At 46.9% G+C, this 16,370-nt stretch overlaps 1 protein-coding gene across 1 annotated transcript in view; it reads right to left on the minus strand.

Moving 5' to 3' along the window:
• The window catches only part of SPON1 (spondin 1), a 250,084-nt gene extending 241,664 nt beyond the window's left edge, over window positions 1–8,420 (minus strand). Inside the window, exon 1 of the mRNA XM_004418457.3 lies at window positions 7,976–8,420. Coding sequence (XP_004418514.1) covers window positions 7,976–8,213 — 238 coding nt within the window. The 5' untranslated portion in view covers window positions 8,214–8,420. The remainder of the gene's footprint in view (window positions 1–7,975) is intronic.
• Window positions 8,421–16,370: the final 7,950 nt, after the last annotated feature.

Consider the following 16,370-nt stretch of genomic DNA (forward strand, 5'->3'; position numbering starts at 1 on the left):
GAGGAGGAGGAGAAGGAGAGAAGGAGGAGAGGGAAGAGGAGCAACAGAAGTGCTTCCTGTAGCACCTAGAAACACCCTTCAGATTTCATGGCCTGCTCTGAGTCTGCCCACCTTGCCACACTCCTATCCCCCACACCCGGTGGTTTGTGCTTGGAACCCTTCCCTGCCCTGCCCCTCTCTCACTCAGTCCATGAGATACCTGAACCACAGCTATAGACAGGATTCAAGTTATTTTCCATGGGTCTCCTGGGCCTTAGCAATCAGTAAATGTGAGTAGACGGGAGGCCCCGTTTAAGTTTCCATGGTAGTTTTGAATATTCCGTGCAAGTTAGAAGCCTCGTCTATGTAGAGCTCACAAAGGGCTTCTGGTCATGTCATCTAACTCCTTACCCTTCCTATCTCAGCCTCAACTCCAGCTCAGGCAAGACATTTTTACAGCTCCCTGTAAAAATGGGAAATTTTGTACCAGGAAGAGCTGGCCAGCCACACAGAAAGCTTTATGTGACACCGTGAGCTCCCTGATGCCATCTGTGCTGCAGCAGAGGTACCTATGATATAATCACACGCAATTGCACACTGTCGGAGAAAAACCAGGGGGAGGAAATAATACTTTGGATAATTGGGGCCACTTGCCACTCCGTTCAATGCATGCACGTGCTTGAGTGTGCATAAGATGAGACCCTCAGTTCCCTCACTCCATCTTACAGTGATATTCCATCTGTGTCACGTCAGTGTTTAAGGACAAGCAAACCCATTGCTTTATCTGGTACTCACTTGAGGAAACACTGGTTTCTTCCAGTGCCGGGGGGAAAAGTAGAAACGCTGGACTTACTGAGAAATGTCGGTTTGTTTCTATTCCCCACTAACAAAACTCTCCGGAGGGGTACACAAATAATGCTAAATTGAATCTAGTATCCACATTATATTTTATATACAATTTCAAGGGATTTTTAAGGAATAATTTTGACTGATGTGATTTTTGCTTTCCATGGTGCCTCCTGAATCTAACCCTCAAGTAATATGGGACTCCATGGTACTCAAATGACTTCTCTCATTTTCATTCCGAATGTCTACCCCAGTGTTTTTTTCCTCTTTTCTTTAATTTCTTTTTTCTTCTTCTCCTTTGCCTTATTCTTCTCTCTCTCGTTTTCTTCCTTTATCTACTTTTTCCTCCATTCCTTTCTTTCCTTGCAGCTTCCTCCTTTATTGAGGGAGAGGGTGACACAGAACAGGTCACTCTGACATACTGGCCCTTTTTTTCTTTAGTATGAAACCTATCAACACACCACATACACACATGCACACACACATACACACATGTGCACACACACATGCACACATACACACATACATCAACACTCCTTCCCCCACTGATCCATTTAGGAGGTCTATCAACCTCACATGCCGTTGAGAAGACCCATCTAGATGACCTGTCACTGAGTGAGAGAACATGAAATATTGTGTTTTTACATGACTATGCATTAAAACATGTGGCAGAGACAGCTAACTGTCCCCCCAAATCCATTTTCACTTCCATCCTTTCGAAAAAATAAATCCCTCCCCCAAGTTTTAGCTGGGCACGTGGCTGCCCAGCTAAATGCTACATTTCCCAGGCTCCTTTGCAGCTAGGTGTGGCCACATGACTCAATTCTCACCAGTGGACTGTGTTTGGAAGTGCTGGGCGCAATTTCTGTGTCACATCATTAAAAGGAAGCTGCTTGCCCTCTCCTTCTTTTCCCCCAGGCATGCTGAGTGGAACCCAGATGCGGTGACAATGAGCTGGCTGTAACCATGCTGATGAGAACAACACCCTAGAATAGTGCTGTCCAATAGAAATAAGCTCAAGCCAGGTGAAATTAATTTTATTTGTTAATAGGTATCAAGTAGTAACAAATGTAAAACAAGTAAAATTAATTTTAACAATATATTTTATTTAACCTAACATACACAATTATCAATTCAACATGTAATCAATATAAAATATTATTAATGAGAAGTTTATTCTTTTTCCATACTAATTATTCAACAATGAGTGTGCATTTTACACTTAAAGCACATCTCAATTTGGCTAGCCACATTTCAGGTACTGTGACTTGTGGCTATGTATTGGACAGACAGTGCTATTAGATGGCAGAGCAACAAGATAGAAGGAACCTGGGTTCCTGATTGACCTTGTGGGGCAAAGCTGCCCATCATCTTGGACTTCCCACTTACCTCTTATTTAAAATACTGTATTTTGTAACATGAGCTTAGCCTGTACCCTGACTAATACAACATAGCAAGAGTTTTTTTCCCTTCACAGAAATTGGTATTGACCTACATCTCACATTCTGTACAACAAGCAAATGGAGAATGTAATAGTGAAAAGTTCTTAATATATCAGCCCATGTTTGGGAACATATCAGCAATTGCAGCGTGTTGTTCCAGTTAAGTCAGTCAGCTGTAACGGAACAACAATTTAACTGTGTATGGAGAAGTACTCAAGTTTTAAACGTTGAAAAATTCCAATTTTTGTAGGTTTTGATTTTTTTTGCATTTCTTGAAACTCAAAGCAATAATCTCCACAACCATTAAGCATTTAGATATGTATGTATCCTTTTATTTTTATTATCAATTTGAACTAAATACCTATTAAAAGGGAGTGAAGGTTTAAAAAATTAATCACATAATAAAAAAGAGGAGAATGGAAAACAAAAACACTAATTCCAAAAGATATCTGCATCCGCATGTTCATTGCAACGTTATTTACAATAGCCAAGATATGGAAACAACCTAAGTGTCCACTGATGGATGAACGGGTAAAGAAGATGTGGTATATATATACAATGGAATACTATTTAGCCATAAAAAATGGAATCTTGCCATTTGCAAAAAACGTGGATGGACCCTTGAAGGCATTATACTAAGTGAAATAAGTCAGACAGAGAAAGACAAATATCGTGTGATCTCACTCATATGTGGAATCTAAAAAACAAAACAAACAAAACAAAACAACAACAACAAAAACTGATCTCATAGATACAGAGAACAGATTGGTGGTCGCCAGGCGGAGGGGGTAGAGGCGTTGGGTGAAATGAGTGAAGGAGGTCAAAAGGTACAAACTTTCAGTTATAAAATAAATAAATCATGGGGATGTAATGTACAGCATGGTGAATACAGTTAATAATACTGTAACGCATATTTGAAAGTTGCTAAGAGGGTAAATCTTAAAAAGTCTCATGAAAAAAAATTTTTCTAACTATGTATGTTGACGGATGTTAACAAGACTTAGTTATTATGTTGTAACCTGAAACTAACATAACATTATATGTCAATTATACCTCAGTTAAAAAAATTTTTTTTAAAAAAGAGGAGAATGGTGCAAGGAAAGGAGAGGTGAGAGGGGTGACTTACAATTAATTACAATATCATTGGCAGTACTTAATTTTACAAAAACCCACTAGATGAGAAATAGTTTATTCAAAAGATCCCATCCAGCTAAAATTTCTCAGATTCTACATACGTACTTTTCAAAAACATAATTTTACAGGCATGGTTATATAACATCTGCATGTAAAAATAAAACAACAGTCAAATTAGTTTCTTTCTTGCCATCCAATTTGTTTCTGTTTCCCCACAAACAAAGGAATTGGCTAAAGATTGACAAAGTTCTTCATATTTCTAAATTAGTCCTCTGGTTTATAGGGAAATGCAATACTGAAGTCTATAAAAAGAAAATGTAAATAAGGACCCATCACTTTATACTTTGGATCCCAACACATGTCAGTTATTATCTTGATTTGTTGTTGTTTTCCTTCAATGAAGACTCACATCCAGAAGGCTGAGGATAGCTGAGTGAATTCATCTACTCCCAGATCATTTCATCGAGTCACTACAGAAGACTGGTTAAGAGCACAGATGTACAAGACAGACATCCCTGGGTTTGTACCCTGACTCCACTGATGATTAGCTGTGTGACCACGGGCAAGCTACTAAACCCTCTGAGACTTAGTCTTCTCATCGGTAAAATAATCATAATAAACCACCTCAAAGTATTGAAAGGAATAATAAGTGAGATGAGTAGGAAGTACTTAACACAATGTCTCATTCAGTGCTCACTGCCAAGTATTATTCTATTTCCAAAATAATCACCTCATAGCATATTTTTTTTAGCACCTACTGTGTGACAGTCTCTTTTGACATGGATTATTTCTAATTCTTACAGCAACATGGGGGGGGGAGGGAGTACTCATTTTATAGTTGGAGAAATTGTGACTCAGAGAAGTGAAGTAGCCTGCCTGAGATCACACAGCGAATATGTGAACGAGCCGGAGCTGAAACAGACCCAGACAACATCACAGCCTGGGCTCTTTCTACCAGGCTGAGGTGTGATACTCTGGGATACACATTACTTATGGCAGTGTATGCCTCAGAGTGGGACAAAGAAAGAGAAGGCAAAGCAGCTTTGGAGGTCTCCAAACCTCCCGGTTTAGAATAAATCCCCCAATTATACTTGAAGTTGGACAAGCTTTTGAAATCTCGACTGGACATTCTTTTCCCATCAAGTTCCTTGAAATTTCCCTTTAAAGAGCATCTAGGAAAAGGCACTCTCATTAGCCAGGGTCTGGCTTTATTTTCCTAATAAACAGACCTTTGGTCAGACAAAAGAGCCTCTTTTATTTTCAATCAATTCTTGAACATTTCAGCTGATTTTCTTCTATTTGGCTTTAAATTGTGATCTGGGAATGGCTGGTCCTGCAAATTGTCCTCCTATAAGGGAAGCCCCTTGAGGATCCTCAACTTGTTATTTTTAATCACTGTAATCTCCTTTTCAAAGGAGGCCATGGTCAGAAACAGAGCAGGCCTTTCAGAGCTTACTAAAGCATAATTATTGCGGAGGGAGGGGAAGGAGAGGGGAGGGAGAGTGGAAAGAAATGGTGGGAGACAGAAGGAAGTCAATATAGTACTAACAACTTGGAAAGGGCTGAATAGTAATCTAAATTGGATCCTGGCTATTGAGAAGAAACCCCATGTTTCAATGTTTTTTACTAGTGACCATTTTATTCCAGTCTAGAATACCCAAAGGATATATTATTGGGGTAGGGGGCACAGAGAGCAGAAGCTATTTGGGGATGAAATGAAATACTGAGGACAATGATTTGAGGCAGGAAAACAAGCCATTGATTCCAAGGATTGTGAGCGGCCCTAATGCAAGAAAAAATAAAAAAGCAAATAGAACACCAGAGGAATGTAAACTTCTACAGCCCTAAGTCTATACCCCAAGCAGAATGCATTAGATTTACTTTTAACATAATTATTCTAAGACAGTATAAGCTAACAGAAAATGTCACAAACTAGTCCAGTGCCTTTTTCTTTCTAACCTTGAGTGGTGGAATCAGGTTTGCTAATTGCAGAGTATTGACTCAGAAAGCCTTAGCATGGTTTCTGCAAGATCTTCCTTTCAAGATCTCTTAGCCACCAGAAAGGAGAAAAGATGGTTGCCCACCAACAGCCTGAGTCGGGGTGTCACACTCCAGAGGGCTAGTGTTCAGGCTGGAATAACATGTAGGGTGAAAGCCTAGCGCTCCCCTCCCGCCTGGTGCCGGTTCCCACCTACTGGCCACGCACACTCAGGCAGTCATGGAACCTCTCTGTCCGTGTGAATACCAGATGCATCTCTCTCCCAGTCCTGGGCCACCCACTGCCAGCGGCAGCCAAACTGGGAGGATTCATTTGGGAAGAGAGGCCGGTAGGATACTTGGCCTTGGCCGCAGACTAGCCTAAATTACCCCAAAGAAATCCTCCTGGGCTTAAATTAGGTACAGTTTTAGGCAAGGTTCCTAATATGGAGAAATCAATTATCCATTCATTCAATTAATTGATGAAGATCCAGATAACCGCCATTCACTGGTAGACTGGACTACAGGAGCACTGAGAAAACTCACTTTTAAACACACTCGCGCACCCGCACACACACACACCCCCAAAACAAAACACATCTGACCAGGCACGTCCCTCCATTATTAAACCAATAAGGGCCTCATATCTAACCAAACTATCACGTATTGGGGACCTCAGGCACCCTCATCTTTGTGAACTCATTTACTCCCTACAACCACCCAGAGAGGTTGGATGAAGAGCTATTTTCACAGCTGGGAAGTAGGTTCATAGAAATTAAAGCACTTGCACAAAGTCACACAGCTACAAGACCCAAGTCGGTCTGACTCAGAGCCACCTCTTTCCCTGCCACGTGGAGCCGGGGCAGTTTCCCCAGGGAACCCAGGTCCTCCATTTTGGGGAGACTACAGAGGCCAATGAGGTCACGCCCGCTTCCCTAGGGTCCACCGAGAGGATTGGCTGCTACCCAGCTCGGCCGAGAGGCTGTCGCTGCACGTAGGTTCGCTCGCTCTCGCTCCGGCAGCCCGGCCAACCCGCCGGCTTCCCCCCAGGCTGGGGTGGGTGTTCTCCACCCACCGTCCTTCTCCGCGGAGAACGAGGATCCCGCCGACCCGTGCGCCCTGGTCCGAGGGGCTCCTCGCCAAGAGCTGAGCGCGTCCACGTGCCGAGGGCGCGCGGAAGCCGGCTCTGGGCAGCTCCAGGTGGAGACAGTCCGGAACACGAACCCGGGAAAACGGGAGAAGCGTTCTGAGAAGGTGGCCCCTGATACTGGTCGCCTGCGTGGCCCGGGCGCCCGCTGACACTGCCCCAAACTTTCCCCACTGTTGCTCCCACCGCTTCCTCCCGCGGCGCTCTAGGAACCGAGAACACGGGGGCGGAAGGGCGGCAGCTGTGAGCCCATTTGCCCCACCAGGCGCCCCAAAGACCCGCTCTTCCCTGCTTGGCACCAGAGCTGACTTATGAAGGGGCGGGGGTGAGGTGACGCGCCCTGTCACTCCCCGCCCGCGGGGTCCTAGGTGAGGCCAGGCAGGCTTCCTTCCCTGCCCGATGTCCTGGCTCCCAACTGGGGGACGGCAGCTGCTGCACGGGCGAAAGATGTCTAGGCAGATGACCCGGCTGAGGAGGGAGGCGGTGGGCCGTGGGGATGGAATCAGGGGTCTTGAGGTCTGTGCCGCTCGACCTGCCTGTCCTGCCCAGGAGGCGCTCACCTGCTTGGACATCCCCTCCCTGCGCTCCTGAAAGCCCGCTCTCAGCTGAGGAGCGTAGGCGAGACATCCCTGTGACGAGGAGCCTTGGAGTTGCTGGAGCCAAGGTCCCCCGGCCTCCAGGGAGCAGGCCTCGGGAATTCGGGCTTCCCTTTCCGTCTTCATCGGGTTCCCCTTCCCTCTCTGCGCCTACTCAAAGCTCTTCAGAGGCCCTTTCCGCTAGGAGCCTGTTCTAGAACTCTAGGGTCTTCTCCCCCGCCTGGGACCATCAGAGAATAATTTGGAGTTCTTTCCCGGGACCTTTCCGAAAAGCTTCGGCTCTTCCTCCCCTCCTCCCGGCGCCCCGGGACCAGTTAAGGGAGAAGCCAAAGTCCCTTCTCTTGAAGGATCTGTCCGCGGAAGCTGGAGTGACCGTCCCGCCGGGGACCGGTCTTTGAGAAGCTGGTATCCTCTCCTTCAGGGATGGGAGCGGGGAAAGCTGGAGTCACTGCCTTGCATGGGACGCGACTGGGAGAAGCCTCTACTCCAGAAACGGATCTAGAGAAAGGCAGGTCTCCACTGCTCCCCTGGAGCTGGCCGGGGGAGAAACCAGCTCCCCTCCCAGGCAGGCCAATGTGACGCGTGGCTCCGCCACAGCCCACGCCCGGGAACCGCGCATAGGAGATGGGGGCTGCCTCGCCTGCCAGTGGCCCTCGCGACGGCCCCGGACGCTGGCTGGCGAAACGCGCAGAGCTCGCTGCTAAACGGGCTGAGAGCAGCCAGGACAGAAGGGCCCTTGCCCGGCTGCGCCGGCACCGTGCGCCTGGGAACCGTGCGCCCTCCTCCGGCATCGCGCGGTCGGCGCCCTCCGGGGGCCGCGTCTCGTGCCCCCAACGCCACGCCGGGCCACTTACCGCGGTAGCTGGTTCCCGGCTTGTAGAAGTCGGGGTCGCCCTCCACGCGAAGGCTGAACTCTGTGTAGCCCTCGCGCCGCGTGCCCTGGGCGCGCAGGATGCGGCTGCAGTAGCCCTCCGACTTGGGCACTTTGTCCAGGGTCTCGTCGGAGAAGGCCAGCGCCGCGGCCAGGGGCAGCGCCAGGGCCAGCAGTGCTGGACTCCGGCTCAGCCTCGGGGGCGCCGGGGACAGCCTCATCCTCGCTGGCCCCCAACTTTGTGCCGCTGCCGCCGGCCCTCGCCACACGACTCCTGCCCGAAGGGGTCCCCGCGGAAGCCAGACCTGGCGGAGCCTGGGCGGGGAGCGGGAGCTCGGAGCCGGCGCTGACAACCGGGAGACGGTGCCCGCCTCGGCTTGGCGGCTGCCGAGCTGCGCTGAGCTGAGCGAGCCGAGCAGCGCGAGGAAGGGAGGGCGGCGGCGGCGGAGGAGGAGGGAGGGCTGATTTTGCCCAGATCCCTGAGCGCAGCGCTGTTTTGTTTCCGAGCTGGCGATTAGCGGCCCGGCCGTGTTTATTTTGCGACGCTAGATTCCCAGGGTCTGGCGGGGAAATCATAGGGTACAGGGACACCGCAGGCTGTGTCCCACCACCAAGGAGGCTGCTGCCCCACCCCGCCTGCTACACACTGGCCACTGTGGAGGAAGGTGCTGGAAGGAGGAAAAGACTGAGAACTAACTTTTGCACACCTACTCTGTGCGTAGCAACGTGCTGGGCGGTTTACTTACGGTATCTGCTCTCCTCCACTCTCACTGGAGCACGAAGAGCACGGCATTACTTTCATTCATTCTACAGATGAGCAAACAGGCCTGGAGCCCAACAGTTAAGGCAGGTCAGCTGCCATGACTAGCTGACTGTTGCTCTTCCCACAGCCGCGCTGGAACAGGTCAGACTGGAGGATGAGGAAGGAACAGAATGACTCTTCCGTTGGGCCCAGTGGGCACAGCGCCTTCGATCTGTAATACTTTTGGAGATTCCTGAAAATGTTTTCTTTAAAATCAGAAGGAAAAAACATTCAGGTCCAATAAAATGTTTTACTATATGATATTAATATATTTGTATTTATACCTACACAGTCATGAAATAGAATGTTTACCATTGTTTTATGAAGGAAAGGACCCGCAAAGTCAAAAGTGCATAGGGTCTACGGGAGTCCTCATATAGCTCTGGAAAGGAGTTTGGAAAGGTTCAAAGAAAAGCCTATGTTTTCTTGGCTTGGATTTTGGTTCAGGTTCTCGGTCCTCAGTGACAGATGTTTGGAGAGGAGCTGAGCCTCAGGGCTCCCTGGGCAGAGCCCAAGGCCAGACAGGAGAAGGCTGAGCGCAGGAATCTCTCCCAGTGTTTCTCTGGGGACTGACCCGAAGCAAACCCTAGTCCTGCCATTCACGCATTCTGAGACTTGGGCAAGTTGTTTAACCTCTCCAAGCTTCAGTTTCATGCTCTGGAGGAGCGTCTGTGTGCCTGCCGGCTACACCCTTCCTCTAGGGGGCGGTAGAGTTAAATGAAATGACCCGTACAAAACACTTGCCTGGTCTCGAGTCTCCTCCCACCCGGACTCTGAATGGGTGGGTCTGAGCTGGCCCTGGGTACCACAGTAGTGAAGACCAAGCCCACCTTGGGGACACCTTAAGGCCCCTGCCTCCCCTCAGTGTGCATAGCATCTCTCCCAAGGTGCTTTCAGAAGCTTTGGTTACCCCTCTCCTCCTTCCCCTGGGCCATCAAAAAGCCTCAAGAGCCTGCATTTAAAAAGCAATCTTGGCCGGCCTGGTGGCGTAGTGGTTACATCTGTTCACTCCGCTTGGTGGGCTCGGGATCCCCGGCACAGACATACACCACTCATCAAGCCATGCTGTGGTGGCGACCCACACACAAAATAGAGGAAGATTGGTACAGATGTTAGCTCAGGGCAAATCTTCCTCACACACACACACAAAAAGCAATCTCCTTTGCTTTCCAGGTCAGGTTTTTCTCTTTGACATCACTAACAGCCCAGAGGAGCCATCTGCATTGGAGGTCTCCATTCCTCCTCGCCCGCCTGCCTACTCCTCAGTCTTTGTGCTGGGATTCCGGCTGCCACTATTAACTGGGCGCCTTCTCTCAGAGGTCAACCAAGAGTGCCCCCTTGCTGAAGCCAATTATGCTCTTTTCTCAGCCCTGACCCTCCTTGACCCTCAGCAGCACCTGATCCAGCTGACCAGCCCTGCTTTACGGAAGGGACACTCAGATTCACCGTCGCTCCTGAGTGAATTACCTCCAGTGTCACTGCAGTGCTCAGAGGTCAAGCTCGACTCCATGGTGCACTGTCCCAGTCATCCAGCAAGCTTGCTTTGAGTGTAGATTTGGGGCCAAGTCCGTGCTGAGCAGTGGGCACCAGACAGAAAATTCATTCATTCATTTATTCATTCATTCATTCATTCATTCATTCATGTTGAAGGCTCCTCCAGGTGCTCAGCTCAGGGACACAAGACAGACATATTTCTTGCCTTTGTGGATCTTACAGTCTTATGGGAAAGGCAAATATTAAATACATAGTTACATAAATCTTTTCAAATTATAATTGTGATATATGCTACAAACTAAACTAAGTGGTTCATGAGAATGTACCCGATTTTATCTCAGAGGACAGGAAACTACAGAGATGAATAAAATGTGGCTCCTGTGTTCAGAGAGCTTATTGTACGTCTAATAGCCTAAATATGTGCTCTTGAATGTCTATTCATCTAAATTGACATACAGTAGTCCCCCTTTATCCACGGGGAATATGTTCTCAGACCCCCAGCGGATGCCTGAAGCCACGGATAGTACCAAACCCTATATATACCATGTTTTTTCCTCTACATACATACATACCTACGATAAAGTGTAATTTATAAATTAGGCACAGCAAGAGATTAACAATAATAATTAATAATAAAATAGAACAATTATAACAATATACTGTAACAAAAGTTACCATAGGTCATAGAAACCTCAGCATACTACTTTTCTTCTTTCCTTATTAAGTCAAGAACTTTCACCTTTTCACTTAAAGGAAGCACTTGAAGGCTCTTCCTTGGCATATCCGAACTGCCAGCATCACTACTCGTGCACTTCGGAGCCATTATTAAGAAAAATAAGGGTTACTTAATCACAAGCCCTGTGATACCACGATGGTTGATCTGATAACTGAGACGGCTACTAAGTGACTCCCGGGCGGGTTGTGTATACAGCGTGCACACGCTGGACAAAGAGATGATTCACGTCCGGGCAGGAGGGAGCAGGAGGGCGCAAGATTTCATCACACTACTCAGAACGGCGGCAATTTAAAACTTATGAATTGTTTATTTCTGGAGTTTTCTGTTTAATATTTTTGGACCACGGTTGACTGTGGGTAACTGAAACCAAGGAAAGCGAAACCAAGGATAAGCGGGGACAGCTTCATTCAAATCTAACGTGGAGGTGGGAGGGCATGGAGCAGGCAGGGATATGATAGTTAATTTTTTATTGAACATTGACAGGAAAACCATGTCAGATAGGAGGCCCATTTCCTCTCTCTTCTCCTATCTTCCAGATTAAGAACCTATAAAATTACCTTTCTAGGTGCCACAGCTAGTAAGGGAAAAAGAACCAGGATTCAAAACAGGCCTCACCAACACCAAAATGGGGTTCTTCCCACTACACAGCGTTGACGCCACCATCTGGGCTATGACTGCAGGCTTTAAGCAGCCCATCAAGCTCCAATCCCACAACCCGAGCTCGATTCCCTAACTCAGCTCTGCCGGCACAGCAGCCCTCTGCTCTCTCTCCACACATCCAATCCATCACCAAGTCATTAGTTTCACCTTCTGAGTACCTCTTGAATCTGTCCACTTCTCTCCATCTCCTCTGCCGCCGCACCAGTCTGAGTCGTCATCATCTCTCAGCCTCCTAATTGGACTGCCAGTATGCACTCTTGCTCCCCTCCAATCTGTCTTCTGCACTGAAGCCCAAATGATCCTTTTTAAAATGCAGGTTTGAATGTCAATCCGGAGGTTAAAATCCTTTTTCAGTGGCTGTTCAGGGCTCTCAGAACAAAGACAGAATCTTTAACGTGGCCTCCCAGGCCCTGCTTGATCTGCCTCTTGGGCCATGCACCCCTTCTCTCATGGGCTGCAGCCGCCACAGCTGTTCAGTTTCATGAACTTTTGCTTGTGCTGTTCTCTCTGCCTGGAATCCAATGCTGTTTGATCTCTCCCACTCACTACCCTCTCCAGCGAACTCCTATGCATCCTTCAGATCTCAGTGTAAAACTGCCTCCTCAGAGAAACCTCCTGATTTCCTGGAACAGATCCTGCCCCTCTTTCTTTGCTCTCCTGGAACCTGATACCTGTTCTCTTAATATTCTCAAGACTTATAATTACCTGTTCACTTTTATGTTTGACTTGTACATTTTCTATTTGTTTGTGTCCGTCTCCATCACTAGACCCTAAGCTCTATAAGGGCAGGAACCGTCCCTGGGGCTCACCACTGTATCCTCCATGCACATCACAGGGCCTGGCACCATAAATATTTGTTCTATGAATAAAGTCTTTAACAGCCTCCCAGGCCCGTCCAACTCAGCCCAAGTTCTTCAAGTGACCCTCAAGGCCCTCCAAGATCTGGTCTTCAATCCCAGACTGAGCTCCCAGCGCTGCACCAGCTGGGTGCCCTGTGTCCCCCACTTTCAGACCTGACTCGGCACCTTCGCTTATAGCTCTCCCATCACCTAGAATGCCCTCCCTCCTCCTGCCCATTGAAATTCTCCTGTCCTCCGTGGAATGAGACCCCACAGTCTCTCCCCTGGACTTGTGTAGAACTTAGGGGACAAAGTTTCTCATTTTGACTGTTGTGTTCAGTGGATTGTCATGAACTGTTTCGTGTGTCTGTGTCTCATGTCCTAGTAGTGAATCCAGTTGACTTTCTGTTTAATTTCCTGTTCAGGTGTTTTGTTCTGTTGTAAAATACACTAGACTTCGAGAAATCTCTTTCCAGTTTTGTAGCCTATGGCAGGGCTGACGTCAGTTGCTAGGGTGTTGCTAGGGAAAGTCATTTAGCCAGGGCAGATAATTAACTTTATCAGTGTGTGTGGGTAGGTCACAGAAGAGAAGAGCTGGGGGCTCCACTTCTCCAAGAAAAAAAAAAATTCCTTTGATTGGTAAGAGGTGAGATCAGCCTCTTTTTTTTTTCCTTTAAGAGAGAAGGGTAAAAGAAGTTTCTAGATTAGTGTTTTTCAGAGTATGGTCATTGAAACACAAGCAAACACAAGATGTTTGCCTCAAATGCAGATTCCAAACCCCCATCCAAGACCTATTGAATCTGCACTTTGAACAAATTCAAATTAAAGTCTAGGGAACTGCTGTACCCGAGTTTGTAATTCGGACTTGAGGTGCAAGTGTTCCATCTGGCTTTCACACACTTTGGCTGAGTGAAGCTGAGTGGTCTCGGGAAGTTTAGGACCTGTCTAAACTGCTTATGTACCAAATTGGGAATAGTAATACCCATGCAGCCTAGCTCCTGGGATTTTGAGAAATAAATGGGTGACTGAGAAAATAATTTGTCAACTTCAAAGTGATTCACCAAAAAAAAAAAAAAAAATAGTATTGTTACTCTTATTAATTTATAACAATAAATCAGAAATGTTATATCTTTGTTTCTCTAACTCATAGCTTTATATTCAGAATATTCTGAGTATAGAATTAACTCATACTCAGTTATGAGAAGGAGTTTCTAGAAAAAGAAAGATAGACAGTAAAGGAAGCTGAATTGCACTGAACGATCTCTTTGTAATCTGTCATGAGGAAAAGCCCAGAAACTGTTTACCAGTGAGCCAGCAGGTTTTGAGACTAAGTTATGGAAGATGACTATAAAGGGTAAAATTTTTTTAAATTCTAAAAGCAAAAGACATTAATTAATTGAAGAGATATTTATCCAGCACCTGCTGTATTCTAGACATTGGCCAAATCATATACAATTACACTACCCTTGGAATTCTGAAGCTGATTGGGTCCATCCCACAACTCTGCCCTAGGTGTGAGCTCCTCTGTTCCCTGGATCTCTCCAGTCCTTTGGTCTCCATTGAGTTTTGCCCTTCCCTGTACTCTATGGAGCATTTCTCTACCTATTTCCCACTGCCACATCCAGATCAGCATTCTAGAATATCCTTCAAAAGCCCCTCTTCCTTTAAAGCTCACAGCATCCAATTTATACTCCTTCATCCTCCCTCAGCCTACCTCCATCGTCTATAGCCACCAGGTCACTACCCTGCAGGCACAGAGCACTCTGCAACTGGCTCACTGGCTTCCTGCCCATCCTAACTCATGCTATAGTCCTGGGAGACTAGCAAGTCTGAACTGATATTCAGCTATCCCTCTAACTCTGCTCCAATGAGCCTGGCTCCCTCCATATCAGCAGCCCTGCCCCACAGAAACATGCTCAGCTTTGGAAATCTGGACTCCCAATGGCCCTCTCTCATTCCACTTTCAGTTTTCCCATTCCCTCACCCCCTCGCGTGGACCCCTCTATGTCGGTATCTACGACTGTTTATGCACTTCTGCTTTTCCCAGCCCATCTTGTCAATTCCTTCCCCACTGAGTCTGGACACCATGCTTAGCTACTGTAACCACATCTTCACCAACATTCTTCACTAGGTCACCTCTTTTATTTCTCTACTTCCTCTCTAACAAACCCCCACCCTAGACCAACTAAGCAGAACAATGGAACGATCCCAGCCTTTTGAGTTCTGCTGCATAAAACCTGGTAACCTCCAAGTGCCCTCATGAATTCTGTTCTTAACCATCGTTCTTAACTTTATTCCTAATCAGCTTCCTTTCCCATTCTTCCTGGTGCCTTATCTCTTTCTTCTAGTCCTAACCACCTTTTCAAGCGTGCTGTATTGCTCTTGTTATTCTCACTCTGTGGGGGTTAACCTGGTCTCTTCTTTCACCCCCTCAAATAGAGAACATAGGCATGAACTTCTTCAAATCTCTGTCTCCTCTATCATCAAACCCAACTCTGGCAACACCCAAGTTCATTTCTTGCCTCAAAGGAAGACAGGTTTTGACTCTTCAGTTCTTCCAAGGCTAATCCCCTACATGTGTTCTTGTCGTCATTCCCTCCTGCCTTCTGGCTGTGATCCTCTCTCCCTCTTGTATTTCTGCTTCCTTCCTGTCCATGTCCTCAGCCTGCAGACATGGGTAAGTCTCCCCTATCCTGGGAGAGGAGCAGGAGTGGGGAGGTCAGGTGGCCCTAGGCATGACACTGGACCTGTCACCCATCTTCTCTCCCTCTCCAGCCATTCTCTTACTTGCTTCAGAGCCAAACTTGTTGCAAGACTTGTCCTCCTTGCTGTCTCTGCTCCCTCAGTTTCCGTTCACTTTTCCATGCAGTGCAGTTTGGGATCAGCTCCTATCTCTTTATTGAAACTGTTCAACAGAGGCCACCTAAGACCGCCTAATTGCCATAGCCATGGTTTGAACTAAAATAGACAAAGGTCGTCAGTAAGGGCCCTGTCACTGCACAACCCAATGGAAGCTCATCACTGGAAGAAGTTAAAGGGAATTGCACAGCAGGCTGTCTTCTAAGGTGTAGACCTGGTCCCACTTGGAGATCTCTCAATTTTCTTGCTTTGGATTTATGGATTAGAGAGAGCATCATGCCTGAATGCAAAACAGCACGTGAGGTGCAGCTGTGGGCAGCTTCCAGGAGCAAGCCCTTGCAAGTTCAGCCATGCACGGAACCCAGAGACAGCCCACGTTCCCCCTGTGGTTTTCTTGCTATTAATCTAGCAACCTGGACCAAGCAGTCACCTTTCTGAAGTTCTGGAACTTCATAGCTTGGACCACATGACCATGGCACACTACTGCCACCTGGTGACAGAGAACAGAATATGCAGCAATATTAAGTAAGGAACTCAGCATTTATTTATAAGCATTTATTATAAATTTATTATTTATAATAATCTGAATTATCACTGCCTTGGACATATTTTAGGGTAGATTGTTCTTTGAGAATAGAGTCATCGAGTTTACCATCATGTTTAGAATAATGTGTCTACATGAAGTAGGTATTCAGTGAATTTTTGTGAAATTTAAGCCTTTCATTCAACAAACATTTATCGATTCACTAGGAGAAGGATAGTACAAACACAGCACATAACCCCTGCCTTCAAGAAGCTGCAGAGACAGATAAAGCAGATACTTGGAAAACACAGAATCATATATACTAACTATTAATGAGAGCACAGAGAAGGGAGTAATTAATCCTGACTCAAGGGAGGGCCCAGGAAAAGGTAACATTTGAAAAGGCACCCGACACCTTCTTGCAAGATAGATAAGAACTTGCCAGTTGGAGAGGGAACAGGTATT

The sequence above is a fragment of the Ceratotherium simum genome, chromosome 7 (assembly GCF_057802395.1).
Source record: "Ceratotherium simum simum isolate JZ-2026a chromosome 7, ASM5780239v1, whole genome shotgun sequence".
NCBI classification, from domain to species: domain Eukaryota; kingdom Metazoa; phylum Chordata; class Mammalia; order Perissodactyla; family Rhinocerotidae; genus Ceratotherium; species Ceratotherium simum.